This window comes from Cupressus sempervirens, chromosome 7 (genome assembly GCF_028749045.1).
Source record: "Cupressus sempervirens isolate cs-2001-9-10 chromosome 7, ASM2874904v1, whole genome shotgun sequence".
NCBI lineage: Eukaryota > Viridiplantae > Streptophyta > Pinopsida > Cupressales > Cupressaceae > Cupressus > Cupressus sempervirens.
This window is the reverse complement of record NC_143124.1, coordinates 693,694,806-693,719,223: the sequence shown is the minus strand read 5'-3', so window position 1 is coordinate 693,719,223 and position 24,418 is coordinate 693,694,806. Positions and strand designations below refer to the sequence as shown.

At 36.9% G+C, this 24,418-nt stretch overlaps 1 protein-coding gene across 1 annotated transcript in view; it reads right to left on the bottom strand.

The window, feature by feature from the left end:
• Positions 1–2,579: 2,579 nt before the first annotated feature.
• LOC149549111 (ribosome biogenesis regulatory protein (RRS1) family protein) overlaps positions 2,580–24,418 on the bottom strand; it is a 46,145-nt gene continuing 24,306 nt past the window's right edge. Inside the window, exons 5-8 of the mRNA XM_089792553.1 lie at positions 3,874–3,991; positions 3,508–3,691; positions 3,293–3,406; positions 2,580–3,134 (exon numbers count right to left, since the gene is read on the bottom strand). Of these exons, the coding sequence (XP_089648679.1) occupies positions 2,982–3,134; positions 3,293–3,406; positions 3,508–3,691; positions 3,874–3,991 (569 nt within the window). The 3' untranslated portion in view covers positions 2,580–2,981. The remainder of the gene's footprint in view (positions 3,135–3,292; positions 3,407–3,507; positions 3,692–3,873; positions 3,992–24,418) is intronic.

The window sequence follows — 24,418 nt, the reverse complement described above, 5'->3', positions numbered from 1 at the left end:
CTGAATTTGGTTAATTTGCTAAATTGAACTTCTAGATTGTCTATGATGAATGATTTATCAATATCATGATATGCATATTTGAAATCTGTCTATACATAAAAATTCTCCTATTTTTTTAATAGCCATCGCATCACTAAATTATGGCATTAAGCCATACCTATACCGGAAACACGACACTGTCCACTAAAACGTCCCCATCCCAAAAATTCTAATTCTATGGAACATAGAATAAAATGAAGAAGCCAACAATCCAGCTGCAAACAACGTAGATTTAGAAACCATCCACAAGAGGCTCCAAGAGAGAACATAACTATTTTTTTCTCAGCGTTTGTCACATCTCAATAAGTATGCAAAATGTGGCAGCATAGTCAAGGCACGTGGATTGTTCAATATATACCATCTGCAATTTTGGAGGCTCAATGAAAACTAGTTTGATTTTGACTCAACTTTGATGTGTCCAATGATTTTTTTTTCTAATTTAAATAGGGAGTATTTAAAAGCCCAGCAAAATATCACCCATCAATCCAAAAAATCAGATGAAATTAAATTTGAAAGTGTTGAAAAGACGAAGCTTCAGTTTAACAGATTATAGTCTCCAACCCAAATTCCAAGGCAGAAACTATTGTCAAAATAGCGCAACAGAAACATTAATCTCCACCTATTCAAAATAAAGCAACAAAATCATTAAACTCCACCTATATATAGGGAGGGACTAACAGTTACCCTTGTCAGATACATAATGAATGCCAGGATTGTGGCATTGGCATTTTGAACATGTGGCTCACTCTGCAAATCTTTGCATGTGTTCTACTCTAACAGGACCTTTCGTAGCTATCAAAAGAGTTTTCCCAGTGCCTAATACAAAGGAAAGCCTTTGTGAGAGCTTCTTAGTGACTAATCCTTCCAATTTCACACATGCATATACCCTGCAAGAAAAAATATACCTCCTAAATTGATTTCAATCTTCCTATTCCCTAATGTTAGTCCTAATTTGGCAAGCCTACACAGGCTGCAAGCAACATAACTCACCTTGTACTCGCTCACTCCCCTTCTGCTCACTTAATTTAGATCCAAAATAAACTTTTTCTAATGTAACCATAATTGAAACATCCTTGCACTCAGTTTATAACCAAAATAATCTTTTTCTAATGTAGCCACTGTTGACACATGATATAGCTCACCTTGTGTTCAATTTATAAACAAAATGAACTCTTTCTAGAGTCACCGTCCTTTTTCAATAATCTGTGCATTTTGAAAGCATCATATCTCTGGTGGTGTAATCATTGTTCAGATTTTTTAAGCAATTTCAATTCCATTTTCCACATTTTCAAGCAACAAATTCAATTGTACTCACTCACCCACCTTCTACTCACTTAATTTAGATCCAAAATGAACTTTTTCTAATGTAACCATAATTGAAACATCCTTGCGCTCGGTTTATAACCAAAATAAACTTTTTCTAATGTAGACATTGTTGAAACATGATATAGCTCACCTTGTGTTCAATTTATAACCAAAATGAACTCTTTCTAGAGTAACCATCTTTTTTCAATAATCTGTGCATTTTGAAAGCATCATATCTCTCTGGTGGTCCAGATTTCTTAAGCAATTTCAATTTGATTTTCCACATTTTCAAGCAACAAATTCAATTGTTTGCCAATGTCACTACAGCACTTACATTGACACAAATTGAAAATCCTGCTCACACTTACACTACTCAACAGAATAATATATAGGTCATTCAAATCCCAAACTGTAAAATGCTATCAGAACTATCCTATATAGTGTTATATTCACCCAATATTACATTGAGAACAAACAACCGTTTCCATTGTTTGATTATATCAATTCATAGAAACAGAGCATTGACTGTAGCCAAAATCACTTAATACACCTGAACATATAGCAGAGAATTTCAGCCATACCAAGGAAAATTTGGTGGAAGCACCAAATAATAGATTCTCCAATATATTTCGTATCACTTGAAAACATTTTCTCCCCTAGCAGGTGAAAACAAAACAATCAAATGACATTTGAGCTTGTCCCAAAAATAGTTCTTTTTAACTAGTGTTGCTGGAAAAAGAAAAAAACTAATTAAACTCCAAGAGAACTTGATACATGCAGCACTTGCAGTAGCTATTCTGCAAACAATTTATGTGACTGTTATTACCATCTTCAGAATAAACAATAGCAGAATTTATCACTTGCTATTCTATATGCATGTAAAGAAATACAATTATTTTCATGCATATTCTCCAAGTGAACAGCATTACTGATTAGAGCAGCAAAATTGGGAATTGAAAAAAATTCACTCCACACCCAAAGATTTATCACTTGCTATTCTATATGCATGTAAAGAAATACGATTATTTTCATGCATATTTTCCAAGTGAACAGCATTACTGATTAAAGCAGCAAAATTGGATTGAAAAAATTTCACTCCACACCTAAAGATTTAACAATTTAAACTGATTTATTCAGCTATTGCAAAGAACTAATCTGCAGTTGACTCAGTGCATCTATTTATGCTGTCAAATGGCCCCTAACATTTCAAACCAAAACGAATGACTTCTACAAGATAACAAAAAATACCCCTCTTAGCCTTGCCATAGGGGACCAATGTTGAGATTATTTAACAAAATCAAATTGGAAATATTTTGTACTTTCGAATTTACCATTTAGATGTGACACTCAAACAAAACCAAGGGTTCATTTTGTCCATTTCCAAAACCAACCCTGTGAGCCATGCCTTACAGGGCCAGTGTCCCAAATATTTATCTGTCTCCATTCCTCAAAAGGGTGAAGACATGATGAGACAAGAATCAATGATACAATACAGAACTGCAGGTAGCTATTAGCTACATTTGAATACTGGATACACAATGAATTGCCTACATCTTTGACTAATCATACTGGTGATAAACTTTTCCTGATTTGAATAAAATATTTTCTTTGTTGTCTCATTTAAAAATTTGTAATGTTCACTTCTTACGCCCGCGGTCTTTCTGTTGACCCTTGCTAACAGATTTCCTCTTTGATACATGTCTATTCCGCTGAGATGCTTTGGAATGACCTCCATCCTTGCGTGTTTTATGAGCATCCCTTCCTTTTTTAACATTAAAAACAGTTACAGCCTGAAAGAGTACATGGGTAAGTCTCAGGGTAGTAGAAAACAGGAAGGAAGCGTACAATGGACATTTATCTCTCAATTTCAGAAATTGGTCTCATAAATAAGAGCGGTCAATCAATGATACCACATTAAGCAAAGAAATATTTCTTTGAAAAAACACACCTTGTTGATGTCGAGAATATCATGATTATGACTAGAGAGTATTTTCTGCAAAATCTTATCACTCTGCTGCTTTTCCAGATTGCCAATTCCTGATCCCTCCACTACTGGTAAAAACTGTATAAAGCAATTATTATTAAATATTGAACAGGAAACATTATTAAGTTCTAGCTAATGAGATGGAATGCAGCAAACTAAGCTGCTTGAAGACGCAGTACCTTACGATGCTTCCCAGTGTGTTTTGGAACTTTCTCCCCTGGAAGCTTCTTATCAAATTTCCCAATACTGGCTGTTGCAGAGCTTGCAAGGCCTGCTGCATAACCTAGTTCATGTTTGCCAACTTTCATAGGGGTGTCCTTTGTACCTGTTATAGGTAAACTCGTCGCTGCTAGTTGAACAGTACTGTTACCAAAATAAAATAAGATGAGAGAACAATTCAAACCATTAGAAAAATATTACTCTTAATTTGAGGAATTAAGCAGCATACAAATTATAAACAACAAAATACTGTCATTGCAACTGGATAGAATATCCACTAATTACTTCCTGTTATTTTTTTACGAAATGCATGAAGAGAAAAATACCTTGGTAGAGCATCAATTTTTGCTGCCTTTTTCAGGTTCTCTACCTGATTCTTTTGATTTTTCTGAATCCGTTCTTTCTTTTTACCAGTCCTACGACTAAAGGGATCTTCACCAGGTTCTACATAAATAATCAATGCAAAATTGTTACGCATATATGACAAACATAATGTTGTACATGCAAGGGGAAACACAAAACAAAAAAAGTGTAAAAATAAGGTCAGATGACCCGGTCTCTATAGAACAGATATGGCATACAAAGAATATTTTTCAAATTTCTCTAATGGATCCTAGGCCATGTAAAATATGGATTCTCTGTAATATTCCTTGATATAAAATCTAAATAATAAATAATAAAACATATAAACCTATCCATGTGAAAGTCAGAAAGATCATTGATAATGTCATGTAAAATATAATCGATATTAGCAGGTATGATACTCCAACCATTATAAATTATTAAATAATACTAATATCAATCATTATATTACTAATCACTATATTGATTAGAGGCCAAATAAACAAATATATAATCTGTAAAAATAATAAATCAATACTATATAAGATTATTAATAATTGGTAGACATGTATGAAGGAGATCACGATTAATCCCAATTAATCCCTGAAGTATGAGACAGAAAAACAAAATTTGAAAGGGGCATGACCTTTCCAAGTTGACAGGCCCACCCTATTTAAAGGGGTCCTGTTAAATGAAAAGGGGGTGGCAAATTACAAAAAGGAATAAAAGTAACAACAACATCCAAGTCACATGCAACAAATATTGAGAAGGAGATCGGGTAATATAATTGGTATGGGAGAAATAAAGCGAGTAATATTGGTCCAAATATTAGAGGAATGTAAGCCTTGCACAAATTATGGAGCAGCTAATAATGAGGAAGAGAAAGGCATTTAAAACTCATAAATTTGATCAAATTAATTTATCTTTTAATTAGATTGAAATTAAGGCAATAATATAAGTTAAAAAGAATAAAACATTAAGGGAAATGGGGATAGATGTCAACAATACATCCCATTCTATATACAAAGAATAGGAGGTCAAATAAATTAATGATTTAAATATTCTATGGTCATGTGGCAGCAATAAACACTTCTTAAAATAAAGGAAAACAAAGGACAAATGTGGAATCGCTACCACATTACAAGTCAAGATATTAGTCTTATCCCTTAGAAAAGACTAAAGCTACATGGAGTGCAATAAAGGTAAAAATGAGTTAAAGTATATATTTTGGGATGTGGCTATTCTCCAAACAAAAAGCACCTTTGACAAAAATTGAAAAAACATTGGATTTTGTTGAAATTTTCAGCATTTGTTCTTAATGATCTGTATGTTCCATAATCAAAAACAGCAAAAACTTTGAGAAAAAATCACTGTGTTTTCCGAGATCTGAAGAAAAGGAAAAAATTGACTTTTGGTGCATTATGTCTAGAACATAGCCGGTGCCTATATTTTGTTTCTATATAAAATAGAAAATTATATTAATTCATTTCTATATAAAATGATGAATAGTATTTATTTCATTATAAAATGAAAAATTATATAAATTAAAGAATTATATATATATATATAGGAAGAATATTTTACATTTTGATATTAAACTTCAGATATGAATGATTTATTAAGGAAGGTATGGAGGATAATTTATTAAGTCGTGATAATTTAATTGCAGATAACCTTTACTTATATGCAAAGTAAACGCATAAATATGATGTACTAGGAAAATGATTTAAGATCAAGAGAGACCTTTCGGGAAGAGAGTGATCATAATAACTCAAGATCAATAGAGTCCCATTAGGAAGAGAGTGATCTTAACATGGTTTTATGGCTGGAAAATTCCAAAGATGTTAACATACGCATATGTGACAAGGGCCCTGGATAGAGAATGTCTCTTTTACGAAGGACATTAAAGAGAGCATTTCATAGAAGACATAGAAGTAACCGAGAACATAAGGGCCTATTTGATTGCTAGAATACAACTAGAATAGGCATAGAAAATTAGAATATGATTTTTATTCCTTGTTTGGTGCACGGAATTGGAATGGGGTATAGGACTACATATACACATTTTAGCCCAAAAATGAGCTTTTATCCATTCTCAAAAATACTTATTATTGGAATAGGCCATTCCAATTCTCAATCTTACTAATCCAAAATTAATAATCTATTCGAGTCCACCACTGTCACTCAAACAATTTTCAGGCATTCCATCCATGGCATCCGAACACGCATTCAAAACAATTAACAAAGTGCAAGTCTAAATGATGAAAAAGCACAAAAATGGCATCCCCCAAAGCATCGACACTTTGTCTGGAGGCAAAACCCTTGTTACCATGAACAATAGCTCTAATAGCCAAACTTTTCATCAAAGCCCCAATAGCAAGAGTGTAAGTGCCTCCATTGTTGGGCACAACCACATTGTTATAGACAGAGCCAATAATGTCCTGAGATTTTAAATCAGAAGTGAAGTTGGAATCTTAGCGTAGGAAGTAGAGGTCTAACCAGATAACGGCTCCTGTAGAACAAGGACATGTTCAATAGGCTTCCATTACTACTTCATGTGCACATCTCTCACATATTGTTCTTGATGCATCATCTTGAACTGAATCAGACCAAACACCTCATTTCGACTTCCGTTTTCCCCCACTGAAACTTCCTCCAACCATCTTTCACTTGCACTTCTTGCAAGACAATCCAAAACCCTCTTCATATTCACCTCAAATTCACTTCTGTTGAGATAATGGGTGTTACACACATTGCATAATATTGCTATATTGTATTATTTTATTTTATTATGAAATGTTGGACCTAGATGGATGTGCAACATGTAAAGATTCCTATGAGATATACTTGATAAGTTGTATTGCAACATTGTGATAATATTTCATGTAATTATTTAATATTGGAAAAAAGAATTAAATTTTCAATATCAAATGTGGGGTCAATGGGTTAGGTAACACATGGTTTATGTCATACCACTTGGTGGTTTTATGGGACTTGCTACTATATAAGCAGCCACAAAGATAGTTGTAGAGACAAGACAGAAGTCAAAAAGGAAAAGAGTTGAGCAAGACAACGCTTGTCAGGTTAGCCAAGAGAGCATTTGTGAAGGTTGGAAGCATGGCATGAGATCTATGGATTCATGCTTGTTCACATGGATTGCTAGGATGTGGCTATGACATTGAAGGCTTCCATAGTTGTATTGCAATGGTGTTTTTGCTGAACAATACATGGTGATGGATGCTTTTGGAGGCTGAGTTTTTCCCTCAATGAGGGTTTCCCAGAGTATATCTTGTGTCATAATTTTTGTGGGTATGTTGTCTATTGTCTTGCATGTGGATTTTAATTGCATATTTATTTCAAATCTATTATGGGTTATGTGGAAACGGTTATATTTTTTCTTGCAAGCTTCCTTACAGCTTCCAAAGAATATTTGTTATGATTGCAGACCTGTGCCAAAGCACTCCTTGACTCCATTGTTGGATGCACTTGCTCTTGTTTGGAATGACAAGAATTTTGCTTTCTTCTCTAACAATTTGCTTCCTTCTTCAGTCCATTGTTATGTCATCAAATTGAGGGCTTCTAGATTTGAATGCATGAATGGTTAAATCATCATAATCTCCTACTCACTCTATTACTCGATCTGGATGAGCTGCCTAAGAGCAAGTTTTGTTCTTACTCTATGACTGAATGATTTCAAGATCTTCTCTCTGGTGCAGATAGCTTCTCAGAGATCCAGCTATATTCTAATACAATAGAGCAACAAATCAGCCATCACACTATAGATTAGATCAGATAAAAAGGCTAGACCTTTAACAACTTTGAACAACCAAACAAGGGAGAAACATATTCCCAATCAATTCCAAGTGAACCAAACAAGATAGGGATTGCCATTTTCCATTCCCATTCCCCATTCCCCATTCCCATTCCCATTCCCCTTCTCATTTTTAATTCCTATGAGTGCAACCAAATGAGCCCTAAGAGTCCTCAAGAGGGTTATTGATCCTGATGTGGAGACGTCTTTATGGTTGGGTTAGGATAGAGGGTAGAATAGTATAGTTAGTTTTATTATTGTTTAAATTCTAACATTTATTTTCTAGGTATTCCTTGTCCCAAACTAACCCTAGGTTTGGGGACATTACATTCTCTCTAACTGTAAAATTGTAAATGATGATCAATTGCTTAAATTATTACAGTAGCGTGTCCTTCACATTTATGAGCCTTTTAGAAAGTGCAATGAATCTAACATTACAAAGAATCTAAGACCAAAGTGAAGTTCAAAAGCTGGTAAATGACAAACTAATGAATATGTAATATTTTCAGATTTGAAGGGCACAGACAAGCGATTGCTTAAAAATCAAAACATTATCTAAAATAGACAGAAAAATAAAAGTATTTTAATTAGACAGTACAAAATTATCTTTAAGGGAAAGCCCTCTCAATAAAAATAGAAATATCAAAATTAGATGCAAAATTCCCATTCAAATTTTTATGATAGAAAGCACAGGACAACAAACAAAATCATCTAAAATTATGCACTCTCTAACAACAATTAAATGTTTGGTGAAATGTGAAATATAAGCAAGAAAAAAGATGAGGGAATGTCATGCTTTTGAAGGGAAAGAATGACAGACAAACAGGCACTCGAGTCAAAAGAATTAAGGCCTGCAAACAAATAAGATATAACATCAATTTAGCCTTGTCCAAATCAACAGGTTTCTGAACACATTTCTGGGGCAAAAAACACCTTCGCATCCTTCAGGAAAGAGTCTAGAGGATGCCTACATTATGTCCTCCTGACCTGTAAAGGGTAGCAACAAACTAATCCGAATTAGATGACTAATTAAATATATATTCTTGTTTAGTCATGTGCAGGTGTGGGTGTGGGTGTGGGTGTGGGTGAAGATGCATGTGCATGTGTATGAGACCTCGGAAAGGCATTCTGTGTGTCCTTAGATTATAACATCTCCTACACCATACTAACATTTTTGTCATGCTTTTCATATGGTATTTCCTAAGCCAACTAAGAAAAGCTATTTCAATTTAGAAGCTGGCTCCCTCACAAAAGAAAAGAGGAAAATTTGTTTTAAACTGAACTTGGAAAATGAATGGCCATTTAACTATTGGAATTTGGATTCAGAAATGTAAGCATATACCTACAACAGCTATATAGTTCCACTAATGATGAGACAAACTTTGGAAACTTTGAAGTCTTCAAAATTTTGAAAAACAAAGTTTCTCTGCAATTAAGGTGAGCAAGAAAAGGTATAAATTATACCATACTGCATTCCGAATTCTATCCTTAAAACAAATAAAAAATTGTCCAGCAGAAGAGAGAAATGCCTAGAATAAGGAAATTATTGGCCATTACTTAGTAACCAGTTAATTCAGCTCTGAGACCAGTTCGCGAGCTATATGAATTTATAAAACCATTTGGCAAACCTTGGACAAGGCATATGAATGTATGAAATTTAAATCAAATGAATGAATTTAATAGTACTCCTAAATTTTTCTGCAGTTGTTCAATATTCCAAAGCAAATCAGTAAACCTCCATAGATTTGGTAATTAGTTTTCTCATGCTCAACCTATTCACTTGTTTGGAAATGGTTGTACATACAATTTTTAATTGAGGCAAATGACATATGACACGTAAAAACCAGGTATTATAACCTTTACTTGTGTATCTCCTAGGACCTGTTGTGAGGTTTTCACAACATCGCCCCATTGCAAATGGAGACCCCCTATTTTTGCTTCTAGTTGGTAGGTTTTAGGTAGTAGAACAGGCTGGCAACAATTCGGAAGCCTCCTACAATTGAAATGTTGAAAAATTGAAAAGGGCAAAAAATTGGCTAAGCATGAGCGAGAGGTCTCTCTTCACCCCCTTCTTCTCCTTCCTCTTTTGACTTATCAAAGTCCTCAAGATCTTGCCTATCCTTAGCCTCCAGTTTCTTCATCATCTTTTGAAGCTTGGCTACCCATTTCTCTTCAATCCTTTTGTTCATCTCCTCAAGGTCTTGTGCTTTCACTCCCTTAGGAAGTATGTTGTGAGTCTCCGGATGACCCTCGTCTCCTGACATACACTATGCCCAACATTGGCTCTGATACTGATATGATGCAGAGGATAATGGGTTCCACTACTACTTGCCCTGTTCTATACTCTCCAAGACCCAACTAGGCTTCAACCAATGGTTCTTCCCATCCAACCTTCCAAGGTTAACAAGGACTTGTCTTGGACCTTCCTTCAAGGTCCCAATATCCAAACAATCCTTTGATCCACTAGGAGCCCTTCCTCCTAAAATTTGGTCTTCTAGAACAGGATTCACCAAGTACCCCCAATACCCCTCTACCAAGAGTTTCGCACCAACAAGTCTAGAGACTTGTGGGAGTGTCCCCTCATGCTTAGAATATGCCAACTTGTGCAGCCAGACCCTTTGACCACACTCTCCAAAACCCACAAGTAAATATCCACAACTTGGCCTATTAAGAGACCTACTAGGATTAGGCCTGCACAGCCACCTTTTTGGGTTTTTCTCCACAAACTCCTGAACAATCACTGAAAAAAATTATGGATTTGAATAGCCTTTTGGATGATTCAAGACATTCAAGGACTTTTGCATATGGGTTCTACTTCTGTACCCCTCAACCAAACTAGGGCTAATTCTACCAATTAGGACTATTACAAGGCACATGCTATAAAAGCTTCAACAGTTGGATTGCCCAAGCCAATTGTACAATTCGCAAGGTCTGTACATCCTATTGGATTCTCAATATACCAACCAAACACTCCCACAAATCTCCAAGTCTCCAAACCATGTGGTTTCCTTCCCTAAACAAGCTTGTCACAAATGAATGCCAAGCCTGGGGGTCATCTTAAAAATAAAGATCTTGTCCTTACAGCTTTAAAACCACCAAAATCTATTAATACACATCCCATTCTAACATTTCATAAGGGATTTGGAATCCCGCAGTGGAATGTTAGAATGTATGCATTTTTCCTCCAAAAACCCTGATTGGTGCTGGTTTCAAGACCAATGGAACTTCAAACCAATGGATCTCCTAAACAATGGTACTTAAAGACTTCAAATCAATTGCAAAAGAAAGCTAAGCATAAGCCACAGGCCTAAACAACCATAATCATTTCAAGGTCCTCCCAAACCGTACTTGTCCATACAATGCCATAAACAAAGGGGAAAACAATGAAAATTGATCACAGAATTGCAGAACAGAATCTTCTCATTTCACCAACTTTTCCACATTCATCGAGACATTTCAATCCCTCTCATAAATGACTACAGCCAATCCAACCACCGTCCAAGCATTGGAAACTAAAATTCATTTTTGCAATTTTCTGCATTTGTCACATTTCATGACCCAAATGCCTATTAGCCTATCCTAGTAGACCTAAAAATACCCAAAAGCAATGGAAACAACCTAATCCCCAAACTTTGGGAAGTTTCATCATATTTGACCACTAAGCCTTAGGCCTTCGGGACTTAGTTGCCTTACATCAAAGTCTTACATTACAAGGGCTTAAAGCCTTTACTTCAAAACATGGAAAAGACCTACAAAATACCCTCGAAGGTTAATGGATCATCTCTTAGGTGCTACCACACCAGGATGTAGCTAATTGGCATTTGGCCTTAGTGGCAAAGAAGATTATGAACCTTTATTCTTTTCTAAATGGTATTCCAATCAGTCATTCTGATGGAGCCCTGACTTTTGCAAATTGTGGCCTTCATTTGTGAGTCCTCTTGAATCCTTTTTCTATACAGCTAATGCTATATTCTATTTGATTTCTTAAAGCATGATTCTAATAACTGATCAGACCAACAAAGGCCATGAAAGAGGAAGAGCTTATTTGTGTTATAATGTATGAGCAGGTTCAGATCTTTAATTGGTACTGAGATGAGTTTGAGTACATCTGTGGTAACGATAGTCTGGGACATATTATTTCGTGATAGAAATTTGTCACTCATGGTAAAAGATTTTCTTAAAGTAGAAAGAAAGTATCAAAGGAAAATCCATGTATATGGTTCAAAGTTGTTATGCAACACCAATCATTATACTATTATCTACAGGCAACAAACTTATCCATGATGGCCATTTTACATAAGTCCTGAATGATATATTCACAGTAATTACTGAATCATTGTTTCCCAGAACATGAATACACAAGGAAACTGCATATTAAAACTGGATTCTACATGATTAGTAAAGGTGTATGTATATTAAGCTGAGATCCGGAAAACGAATATGCTGCTACCTTTAAAACTTGTTTCAGATGTATCCTGTTCAGACTGAAATAAATGATTAATGCAAAGATGTTATTCCAGATTCTTGGTAAGTGTGCTGTAAATGCCAGTTTATCGCACAACAATGTCTATCTCACACGAATTTAGGATTGGTATGTCGAGAATTTTGCATCCATGTCAGAAAGTTGTTTTGTAAACAACTCATTCCAGATCTGTGGGGGCAGCATTGCATAACCGATCATTTTTTGTCATGGAGATGAATATTCTAAAGGAAAATTATGAAATCTTAAACCTTTGAGCACTCGTTCGTGACTAGACAATATCCAGTGGTTTATCTCGATGTCAATCCGATGCTACTCCAATAACTTTGGGCATATGAATGAAATGGATTGTACGCTAGTAATGCATCATGATCCCATATTCAGTAAGCATGAAGATAAAAAAGATATATGTAAAACAAGAAGATATTACAATAATAGATAAGACGTCTATTATTAGTTAATGGTTATCTTGTAAATATCTTTAGCTTTAGTTTGCTTTCGTTTTTTGCTTTCTCTGGAATAGAATGTTTCTATTCTCTACGATCGTTTCCTAAGGAAACATCGTCTCTTCCTTTTGTATAAATTGACCTTTCGGTCTCTGTTATTAATAGGCAAGTATTTACCAATTACCTCGTAATATGGTATCAGAGCTAAATACTTAAATTTTTTCGGAAAAATTTATAATTTCTTCTTGAAATTATTTGTTTAAATTTTTCCAAAATTATTTCAGCTAATTTCTCCAAAACCCACCTAGGGTTTTTATGCTTGGAGAAATTCCCGAATTACAGGTCTGCAAATCGCGTGGAAATCGTGGCCATTTTTTGAAGACTCGCGTTTTTGGGGTGAAAATCTGCATGTTTCTGTATCAAATCTTCATGCTCTTAGTCGTCTCAATCTGTCATCGTGCTCTAGGAAGCAGATTCGACCATTTTTCATCAAGAAATCTGAAGTTTTTTCAAGTTTTTTTCAACTAGGGCCGTTTTTTTTTTTCAAAACCCTAATTTTTGGAATCGAAAAAAATTTTGTTTGCAGATTCTTGGTGGGTTTTTCGAGAGCTCAACTGGGTTGTTGTCCGTTTTTTCTGGGTGCTTCGATTTCTGTGCCTCAATTTTTGAGCCAGCGGATTCAAAAAATGACAGCAAATTCCTTTTGGGTTTTTCAAGCTCTCTTCTGGGTCATTCTCTGATTCTTCTGGGTCTTCCGTATTTTTGCCTCGAAGAACATGCCCTCACAGATTTTCACAATTTTTCATTGAAAAACGTGCCATGGCATCTCTGACAAATATTCTGCTCGAGCATAATTCCAAATTCAATGGTCACAATTATGGAACCTGGAAGCAATGCATCATTGCAATCTTCGAATATCGAAACACTGATCAACTTGTTATGGGTGTTACGCAGCGTCCGACTTCTCCGGGTCCTGATCAAGATACATGGGATCTGAATAATCGAGAGGCAGTAATGCTTCTCAAACTATCCGTAGCTGATGACCAACTTTCTCAGATTCCATCCAGCAAGACAGCGGCTGAAATCTGGACACATCTAAAAGGTCTTCATGAGACTTCCGACAAGAGCAGAGCCTTCTTTCTGAAAAACAATCTGTTTTCTATTGTCATGGATGAGCGCACCTCGCTCCAGGCACACCTGAATCGGATTCAAGAAATCCGTGATCAATTACTTGCCATCGGTCGCAAGATGGAGGAAGAGGATATTGTGGTAATCACTCTTCGAAGTTTACCAAATTCCTATGAGCATTTTATCGAGACTCTCAACATCACATCTACTGGTGTTGATCTAAAGTTCACTGATCTCTGCACCCTGCTACTTCAGCAAGATCGGTGGAAACAACAGTTCAGTAGCAGCTCCAATTCCACCTCCACTGAGCAAGCCTTTGCTGCGAAATCCTTTTAGAAGGATAAGGGCAAGTTTCAGCAACCATCTCAGCAGAAGTCTTCTGCTCCAGCATCCGATGGTACCAAAAAGAAGAACATTCAATGCAACTATTGCCACAAGTATGGTCACATGAAGGTTGCATGTCGGAAACGCTTAGCTGCCCAGTCTAAGCAATCAGGTTCGCAACCCAAATCGAACAGTGCAGAGCACACTGAGCGGGCGGAATCTGCCTTTTATGCCTTCATGGCTAAAAGATCCGCAGATCATGTACAGTCATCTGCCTGGTACATTGATTCAGGTGCCTCTCGACATTTCACTCACCGCAGAGACTGGTTTACTGACTACCAGCCTTATTCAGATTCTGTTATCTTTGGTGGTGGAGAAGAATACACGGTTGTTGGTAAAGGCAACATTCAAATTCAGTCTGTTGGGAGGAAGCTCATATTCCTTGATGTGTACTACGTTCTAGGGATGGAACTAAATCTACTCTCGGTCAGTCAATTGCTGCGACATTCTCCACACTTGGCAGTCACCTTCAGTTCACATCAGTGCACCCTCACTGATCGGGCGACTAAGTCTACTATTGCAGTTGGTCTTGAGGATCATGGTCTTTTCAAACTTACTGATTCTGGTGATTCTCAGGACTTAGCTATGGCTGCTCGGCGATCTTCCATCAGCAGATTTTGGCATCAGCGATATGGGCACTTAAATGTGCATTATCTCTCACAACTTGCTCGGGATGAGCTTGTTCTTGGTTTGCCAAAGATTCAAACCCAACACCTTGGAGTTTGTGACGCATGTCAGGCTGGGAAGCAACATCGCACACCTTTCCCCAGTGGCGATTCTTGGCGAGCTTCTCAAGTACTTCAGCTTGTTCATGCTGATATCTGCGGCCCTATGGCCACTCCTTTTGTTCTTGGGTACAGGTATTTTCTGTTGTTTGTAGATGATTTCAGTAGAAAAATGTGGGTGTATTTCCTTAAAAAGAAATCCGATGCATTTATTGTATTTCAGAAGTTTAAACCCTTAGTTGAAAAAGAGTCTAGGAAATCTATTATTACTCTTAGATTAGACAATGGGGGGGAATTTTGTTCTAATGTTTTCTCCAGCTTCTTGGATACACATGGCATCCAACGCCAGTTCACCACACCCCACACGCCACAACAGAACAGTGTAGTTGAACGTCGGAACAAGACAATCACCGAGATGGCTCGTTCCATGCTCGAACACAAACATGTTCCGAAGCATTTTTGGGCAAAAGCAGTTAACACTGCAGTTTATCTGTTGAACCGGTCACCCACAGTGGCGGTCAAAGGTAAAACTCCGGAAGAGGCCTGGTCAGGTCGCAAGCCCAGAATCAGTCACCTGAAGGTTTTTGGCTCTCTTGCTTTTGTTTGGATCCCTGATGCTTCACGCACCAAGTTGGATGCCAAGAGTCAGAAACTGATGCTTGCTGGATATAGCAGTCTTCACAAAGCCTACCGCCTTATTGATGTTGAGACATCTCGTCTCATATACAACCGCGATGTAGTCTTTGATGAGCAGCGAGGACCATTCATGCCTGTTTCTCCTGTTCCTGATCTAGCAAACCAGCCTATGCAGGTTCATGATTTGGGAGTTCGACTTCCATTAGGTCCACCTGATGGGAGCGCTCCAGTAGCTCCTACAGCTCCAGTCCTGCCAGTGATACCTGTACAGCCACCTCCAGCTTCTCCTGCAGGATCACCTCGTTTTGAAGATGCTTCACCTGAGTTTGATCCAGATTCTTCTGATCAGGATCCTGCTGATCAAGCATCTCCTAGTACTATTGTTGGCCATTCTCCTCTCCGGCCTAAGTGGTGGGCTAAGACACTTGCTGATCTTCATGATGATGAGCTCATTAATGGGAGAACTGCTCGGAAAAAGAGCAAAACTACAGATTCTATTAACTTTGCTCTTATGGCCAACATTCACAGTGTGTTTGAACCTCAAACATATTCCGAGGCTAAAGGAATTCCAGAGTGGGAACAGGCCATGCAATCTGAACACCAGAGCCTGCTAAAGAACAACACTTCGGTCCTTTCTGATCTTCCCCCAGGGAAGAATCCCATTAGCTGCAAATGGGTCTACAAAATCAAATACAAATCAGATGGTACTTTGGATAAGTACAAAGCTCGTTTAGTGGCAAAGGGCTTTTCTCAGCGTCAGGGCATTGATTATGAGGAGACCTTTGCTCCTACTGCAAAGATGAGCACCAACAGATTAGTCTTAGCCATGGCAGCACAGTTTGGCTGGAAGGTCCATCAGATGGACGTAAAGAGTGCTTTCCTGAATGGTGATCTCCATGAAGAGGTCTACATGACGCAGCCTCCTGGTTTCAAGGTTGCTGGTAAAGACCATCAGGTTCTCAGATTGGTAAAAGCTCTCTATGGTTTGAAGCAGGCCCCTCGAGCATGGTACATCAAGATTGATACGTACCTCAGTGATCAAGGCTTCAAGAGGAGTTCTTCAAACTCAAATTTGTACATCAAGACTACTGACAGTGACATCATCCTTCTGGTTATCTATGTGGATGATCTGATCATCACTGGCAGTTCGACATCTTTGATTCAGGGAATCAAACAACACTTATGCCAGTCTTTTGATATGACTGACCTTGGGCTCATGCATTATTGCTTAGGTGTTGAAGTTTGGCAACAGTCTTCTGGTATATTCATCTCTCAGTCCAAATATGCCAAAGCCTTGTTAGACAAATTCCGAATGCAAGATTGCAAACCTGCATCTACACCTATGGAGAAAGGTCTCAAGTTAACAGCCAAGTCTGATTCTCCTTCCGTTGATGATACTACGTATAGGCAACTAGTAGGCAACCTCATCTACCTATCTGCTACTAGGCCTGATATCAGCTTCGCAGTCAGCTATATTTCACGCTTTATGACAGCTCCTAAGGCTGATCATTGGATGGCAGCAAAGCGTGTGCTTCGTTATGTGAAGGGCACTTCTGATTATGGACTTCTGTATTCTCGGAGTTCTAATCCTAAACTCAGTGGGTTCACAAATTCAGATTGGGCAGGCTCTATTGATGATAAAAAGTCAACATCTGGATATGTGTTCAGTTTGGGATCCGGTGCAGTCACATGGACCAGCAAGAAGCAACAAGTAGTTTCTCTCTCTTCTACAGAGGCTGAATATAGAGGGACTGTTAAGGCAGGATGTGAAGCTGTCTGGCTTCGTCGGATGCTTGGGGGATATGCAAATGTCACCAGCAAGACCGACTACTCTGTTTGTTGATAACGAAGGCCTTATCAAGTTAGCACGGAATCCAGTCTTCCATGAACGAACCAAGCATGTGGATGTTCATTGTCATTACATACGACAGCTGGTTGAAGACGGGACTATAGATCTGCAGTATGTTCCTACCTCAGATCAGACTGCAAACATTCTCACCAAGCCTCTTGGTCCTGATAAGTTTGTCAAATTCAAATAACAGCTTGGTGTGTTAGATAGATTAACCATTAAGGGAGGGTATTACAATAATAGATAAGACGTCTATTATTAGTTAATGGTTATCTTGTAAATATCTTTAGCTTTAGTTTGCTTTCGTTTTTTGCTTTCTTTGGAATAGAATGTTTCTATTCTTTACGATCGTTTCCTAAGGAAACATCGTCTCTTCCTTTTGTATAAATTGACCTTTCGGTCTCTGTTATTAATAGGCAAGTATTTACCAATTACCTCGTAATAGAAGATATGTGCGGAACGAGATGCGAATAGTTTAGGGCATCACCAAACTTTGGAGCAACATCGGACATGTTGTAGTTTAACATGTGAACCACAAAACTATTATGATAATATCTTTAATATCTTTATTAAGATATTATCTACTTAGTTAAATACTTTCTATAATGGTCAACTACTTGTCTGTAGTCTATCTTTCAGTCTAGATAGGAATGTTTCCTTTCATGTCTCTTTTGTCTTCAGTCCAAATAGGAATGTTTCCTATCCTGTCTCTTTTGTCTTCAGTCCAGATAGGAATGTTTCCTATCCTGTCTTCAGTTTTGTTTCTAAATTCATCTTCAGTCTACGTTGTTTCTTTAAAACAACATCCTTGTAATTCTTTATAAGGAACACATTTGTTCCTCTGTTAATAAACCAATCATCCGGAAATTCGTTAATCTACCAATTCTTGAATCTTGTAACATGGTATTAGAGCTAATACTTGAATTTTTTCAAAAAAAAAATTATAATTTCTTCGTGAAAATATTTGTTTAAAAAAAATTTCACAATTATTTATGTCAATTTTTCTCTCAAACCCGCCTAGGGTTTTTGGCCTAGAGGAAAAATCCCAAATTCGGGTCTGTCTACAAATCCCGAATTCGGGTTTGTTTGCAAATCATCTCTCAAAATTGCGTCCATTTCTTGGCGATTTCTCTACTCACACCGGATTAGTAAAATTGACTAGAAAAATCACGTCTTCAACTACTGTGCGAGTTTTCTTGTATCTGGGTTGTCTGGTCTTTTTTCCAACTCGTGACTGAGAAAACAAATCGCATCTTTACCCTGAAATTGCGCGATTTTCTTCCAACTCATGTTTGACGACTCTACGTTTAAAAGAGACACCATCTACTACCACATCTACCATTATTTGGAGGTCATAGACTATTTTTCAAGCAACGTCTGTCTGTAATTGTGCATTGGGAAGCAGAATCGGCCATTTTTTCAAGAAATCCGCCATTTTTTTTGCAAATTCGACTCTCCAATCCAACATCTAGGGTTTTGCCCGAAACCCTAATTTTTGGGGTTAGAAAAAAATTTTGATTGTAGATTCTTGGTGGGTTTTTCGAGAGCTCAATTGGGTTGTCTTTTTTTTTGGGTGCCTCAATTTTCGAGCCAACAGATCCAGAAAACGACAGCAAATTCCTTCTGGGTTTTCTGAGCTCTCTTCTAAGTCACTCTAATTTATTTGGGTCATCTAGGAATTTGCCTTGAAATCCGTGCCTATTAAATTTCAATCTTGAAGTTTGTACCTAAATTCTTCGAAATGGCATCTTTGACTAATCTGATGTTGGAGGGCAGTCTACGATTTAATGGCCGCAATTATAACCACTAGAAGTAGCGCATGTTAAACATCTTGGAGTATTGTCATTTAGATGAGCTTGTTCTAGGCACAAAGACTCGTTCGACCTCTGACCAAGTAGAACAGGTCAAGTTTGATGATTGCAATCGAGAGGCTGTTATGTTTCTTAAGCTCTCTGTTATTACAGCAGATTCCTTCCCGCAAGTCAGCTGCAAAAATCTGAAAATATCTGAAGGAGCTATATGAAACATCTGACAAGAGTCAGGCATTCTTTCTAAAAAATCAGCTACTCTCCATTATGATGGATGAATGTATGTCCTTACAAGAGCATCTGACAAAGATTAAGGACATCCGTGATCAGCTTGAAGCTATTAGTTGGAAAATGGAGGAAGAGGATATAGTAATCACTCTGAAAAGTCTACCATCTTCCTATGAGCACTTCATAGAAACACTCAACATTACGTCAACTAATGTTAATCTGAAGTTTCCAAAATTATGCACCAAACTTCTACAACAGGATTGTTGGAAACAACAATTTGGCAACAATGCTTCTACAGCCTCCTCAGAGCAGGCATTTGCTGCAAAATCCTTTCAACAAAACATCGGCAACCATCGGTCTTCTCAGCCTTTCTAGCATCAACCTTCTACTCAATCCGTGTAATTACTATCACAAGTTTGACCATATGAAGTTTGAGTGCCGGAAACATTTTGCTACCCAAGCAAGGCAAAATGCTTCCCAACCAACAGCACAAGTTGTTGAGCTTCTTGATCAAGGCAAAGCTGCATTTTTCGCCTTCTAAATCTGTTTCTGTTTCTTTGTGGATTTGTTGATTTTATCCTTTAAAATCATTTCATATTGTCTGTAATACGCAAGGTTGCGTGAGATTCTGGGTTTTACCATTTTTTTCCACAAAAACAAAGTTTTGTAATTGCAATCTATTTTGAGTCATAGCACTCTTCTGGAAAAGCTTCTTGGTTTTAGCATTCTGTAGATCCACAGAGGGTCTCAATTATCCCAGAATGTTCTGACATCCATACGTTGACCATTAAGGGAAGGTATTAAGATAATATCTTTAATATCCTTATTAAGATATTATCTCCTTAGTTAAATACTTTCTATAATGGTCAACTACTTGTCTGTAGTCCGTCTTTCAGTCTAGATAGGAATGTTTCCTATCCTATGTCTTTTGGCTTCAATCCAGATAGGAATGTTTCCAATCCTGTCTTCAGTTTTGTTTCTAAATTCGTCTTCAGTCTACGTTGTTTCTTTTAGAAACAACATCCTTGTAATTCTTTATAAGAAACATATTTGCTCCTCTGTTAATAAATCAATCATCCGAAAATCCATTAATCTGTCAATTCTTGAATCTTGTAACAGTAATCAATGGTTGATATTGAGATAGCCAATAATGTGTATGTAAGGGTGATATGAGTATGAAATGAACGATATATTATTCCATCATTAGAACATACAGAGATACCATGGAGAAATTGGCACTACATAGAGATTATCCCCGACAATGCATTTTTGTTCAATCATAGTAACTCTCGAGCACCTTCAGAGGATTATCCTTCAACCAATAGAAGCTGCAAGTCGTATTTATATATCGTGGAGGGATATTTTTTAATGATTTGTGTCTAACACCACTCTGTTTTTGTTGCAGGTCCAAAGAAGGCTCATGTCGAAGGAGGAAGCCCGTGCAGATTTGGAGTAGGGACTCAAACATATTCATATATTTGAACAAGACCTTTTACACCGATCTTAATAATTGTTGAGGACAAGATGAAGTAAAATTGTCCAACCTTTGATTATCTTTTGTCAAAATTATATTAAAAGTTTGTTGGTTGGTTACTTGTTAAGACAAGATGAGATGGTTGAGGACATACCTCTCTATCCTTTATAAAAATATATGATGCAATCAGACAAGAGACACAATTTTCATATAACATATTTTTTAATTCTAGCATTCTTGAATTTTCAAGCACTTGTGATATATGAATTTCTCATTGGCAAAGACCAAACGATTGAGCTACGCTAGTGGATTTTGGAGTATTGAGCATAAAAATTTATGATATTGTATTTCAATTGCAACAAATAGAGCATCATCATTGAGTGTCTTCATTGGAATTTGTTTCAAGCACATCAATAAGGAATTTTATTTTGTTTATTTGCAAAGTTTTAGAAGATTGATATTATATAATTATTTCCTTTATGATCATTTTTTATTTCTGTAAGTAATTAATATCAAGATAAGTGGATTGAATCATCTATAGCTTTTCAAACTTGATAATCACAAATATCGTGAAAATATTGAGTTGCTTCTATATTTGTGTCTATTTTGTCTCTTTGTGAGTTAAAAAACAATATAGAATAGTTTGAAAGTGCGCAAATGTAGTTGGTTCGTCGTATCTTGGTGATTGAATCATTTATAGTTTAATATATTAAATTTCATATAGTTGTAAATTGAGATTTATGATATTGACTCTATCACCTCTTTCAAGTTTTGGCACTAGTCATTAAATTGCTTATAATTCCTAATTCATATGGTGCAACCATTTTGTATCTTTCCATTGAATGTTGACATATTCACTTGATTTAAAATCCATTATATCTTTTCTTTTCAAGCACTCTTATATTTATATAATCATTAAATTTGTTCTTAATTTAGAACTTATCAGTTGAAAGTAATCATATTTTGAAGTTATCATTCAAGTTATACATATTTGAGCAAGTTAAAAGTTAACTAGAATCTCTTGCCATTTGTGGAGACTCTCGTTGCATTTAAACCTATTTGCTTTACGTACTCTTGGATTCAAGTAATTGGTTCAGGATCAAGTTCACCAGCCTTGGCCTTGCAGAGCCAGAAGTGCAGGGAACTCAGATTACATCGTTCAGTTCTGTCAAGTTGGGCATATCCAATTGGATATCCCAGCATTGAGTTGGCAAGACTCGTAGGATTCCAACCTGCGGTTTTGGGAACCAACACATTCCTCGTGAATGGAGTAGAGTGGTCCACTAAATGGGCTTTCAAGAACCCTATTAGGTGCGATGTGGAGATTGGGGACTCTTGCCCCCAGAGGACTCAAAGACTTTGGAGAATCTATAGCTCATATTTTTGTGGGGTTACTTCTGGAACAATTTTTGTGCTGTTACTAGTGTGTTCTTAGTGGGTCCTTGGTTGGGCCTTTGGCCTTTTACTTTGTACTCCATACTTAGATTTGAATCAGTTTCTAGCCCTTTTCCAAAAATAAACCTGAACTCCATATATATTGAAAATTTGAACTTAGCTTTTTGGTATATGACATGTATTGAACTCAAGAGGAGATGATCATTAGCGCGCTCTTTGAATCTTCTGTTTGACCTGGCAAGAGAAGAACTTGAATGACAACCAACCCAATTCAAATTACTTTAACAGCCAAATCACCAAAATCCACCATCCCACAATGGTCACATTTTGCTAAAATAATCTCTTGAAGGCTATTGACAATCTCTTGCCACAAGTGAACTCCCACCATTTTGGAATCCTGAAAGATCCTTTAATTCCTTTCTAATCAAAGATTCCAGATAATGAATGTGGGGTGAATAATTCAAGCAACCTGTAGAATGCATGTTTAAATGTACAATAAGTTTGCCAAGCCTTTCCCTAGGCTTTTGCTGATTTACAAGTTTTTGAGAAATTTGGGTAGGCCATGTTGAAGTTTCCAGCTATGGTCTAAAGACTCTAAACAATGGTCATATGGCTCGCACTCAGCAGACCAATTGTTGACTCGGAGTTGGTTAAAAAACTCAGCAGTTACTAGACTCTCTGCAATTGTAACAACTTGACTTTTGTGTTTTTTTTTGTTTTTTATTTTTCTCTTTGTTTTGGAGTAGTCACCAAGACTTATAACTATCGTCTAGAGTGTAGACTATTTAATAACAATAAAATGAAACACACAAAAAAAGCAACAGGTTGCCTACTGCTCCTTGCCTATTCCAAGACACTCTGACCCCTTCATTATCAGATTCATAACTTGTAAGAGCAGTAGCATCAGATGATAGAAATAGGAAGAAGAATGCAGATTTGGCAGGTTAAGAAAGATTAAAAAAATAATTACTTTTGCAGGTTGGCAGTAAAGAAAGTACAAGGCTTTCTTGTTGTATAAGGAAGCCAATCATTTCAAATGATCCTTTTGTTCAACTTTACTCACTTGTGTCCTGAATTTCCACACATTTGCATTCTCTCACCAAGAATGTGGCACTAGCAATGGACCACATGGAAGAAGTGGTTCTCAAGTTGAAAGAAACCCAGAGAAAGAGCACAGGCATAAGAGCTCTTTTTGTGGTACATGTCAAAAAATCGTAGTAGTGGTTCTCATGGACATAAAAGGTCATAGAAAAGCTGCAAACGGTATCAGAATTGTTTCAAAATAAAATTACAAATCTTGTTTTTTATTTAATTTTGAGGCTGCAAGCTCATTATCTTTCATCTGTGCATAGAGTCAAAGTTCATGCCCATATCTACAAATGACAAATCAATGTAAGATAGATGAAGCAGAAATTGATTCAAGTAAATTTTGACATGAAAAGCAAGCCTTGTCTGCCAAGAAATCACTAGTCAAAAGCCATGTATGCTTGAACAATTTGGCAAGAGATTAAACACTTGTAGAGTCAAAAATTGCATACCTTTGCTATTCCACCTACACTTTCCTACCTACTTCATACCCATTCCCTTAGCATTTAGCAGGCTCATATCAGCCATTGCATCAACCTTTTCCCTCTCAAGATGCTTAGGACACCTTTTCAGCAGCTACCATTTTGTGTTGGTTGTGTTCCTCTCATCTTTAATTATTTTTTAGTGTGATCTGTCTAGATTCTAATGCATGGCACGATCACAGTAGCAAGCCGTGACATTTTAACATTCACAACACGTTTCTGAGCATTTTGCCACTTTTCACCTGCCCAAGTATGTGGAAACAGCTCAACACCTTTCTTTCCCTCCTATCCTCAATTTTAAATATATTCTTTCAATCCACACAACACATTTCTGAGCATTTTGCCACTTGTCACCTGCCCAAGTTTGTGGAAACAGCTCAACACCCTTTCATTCCCTCCTATCCTCAATTTTAAAATATGTTCTTTCAATCCACACAAACTCTCTCTTCCCCCGTCCCTCCCCACCCACCATGCACAACTCTCTACAGCTTGTTACAGAGGTCTCAAGGTCTCACAATTATCTTTTGCAACTCTCTTGGCTTCCTCAAGCCATATCAATAATATCTTTATATTCATCTTACATCTCTTTTGGGATTC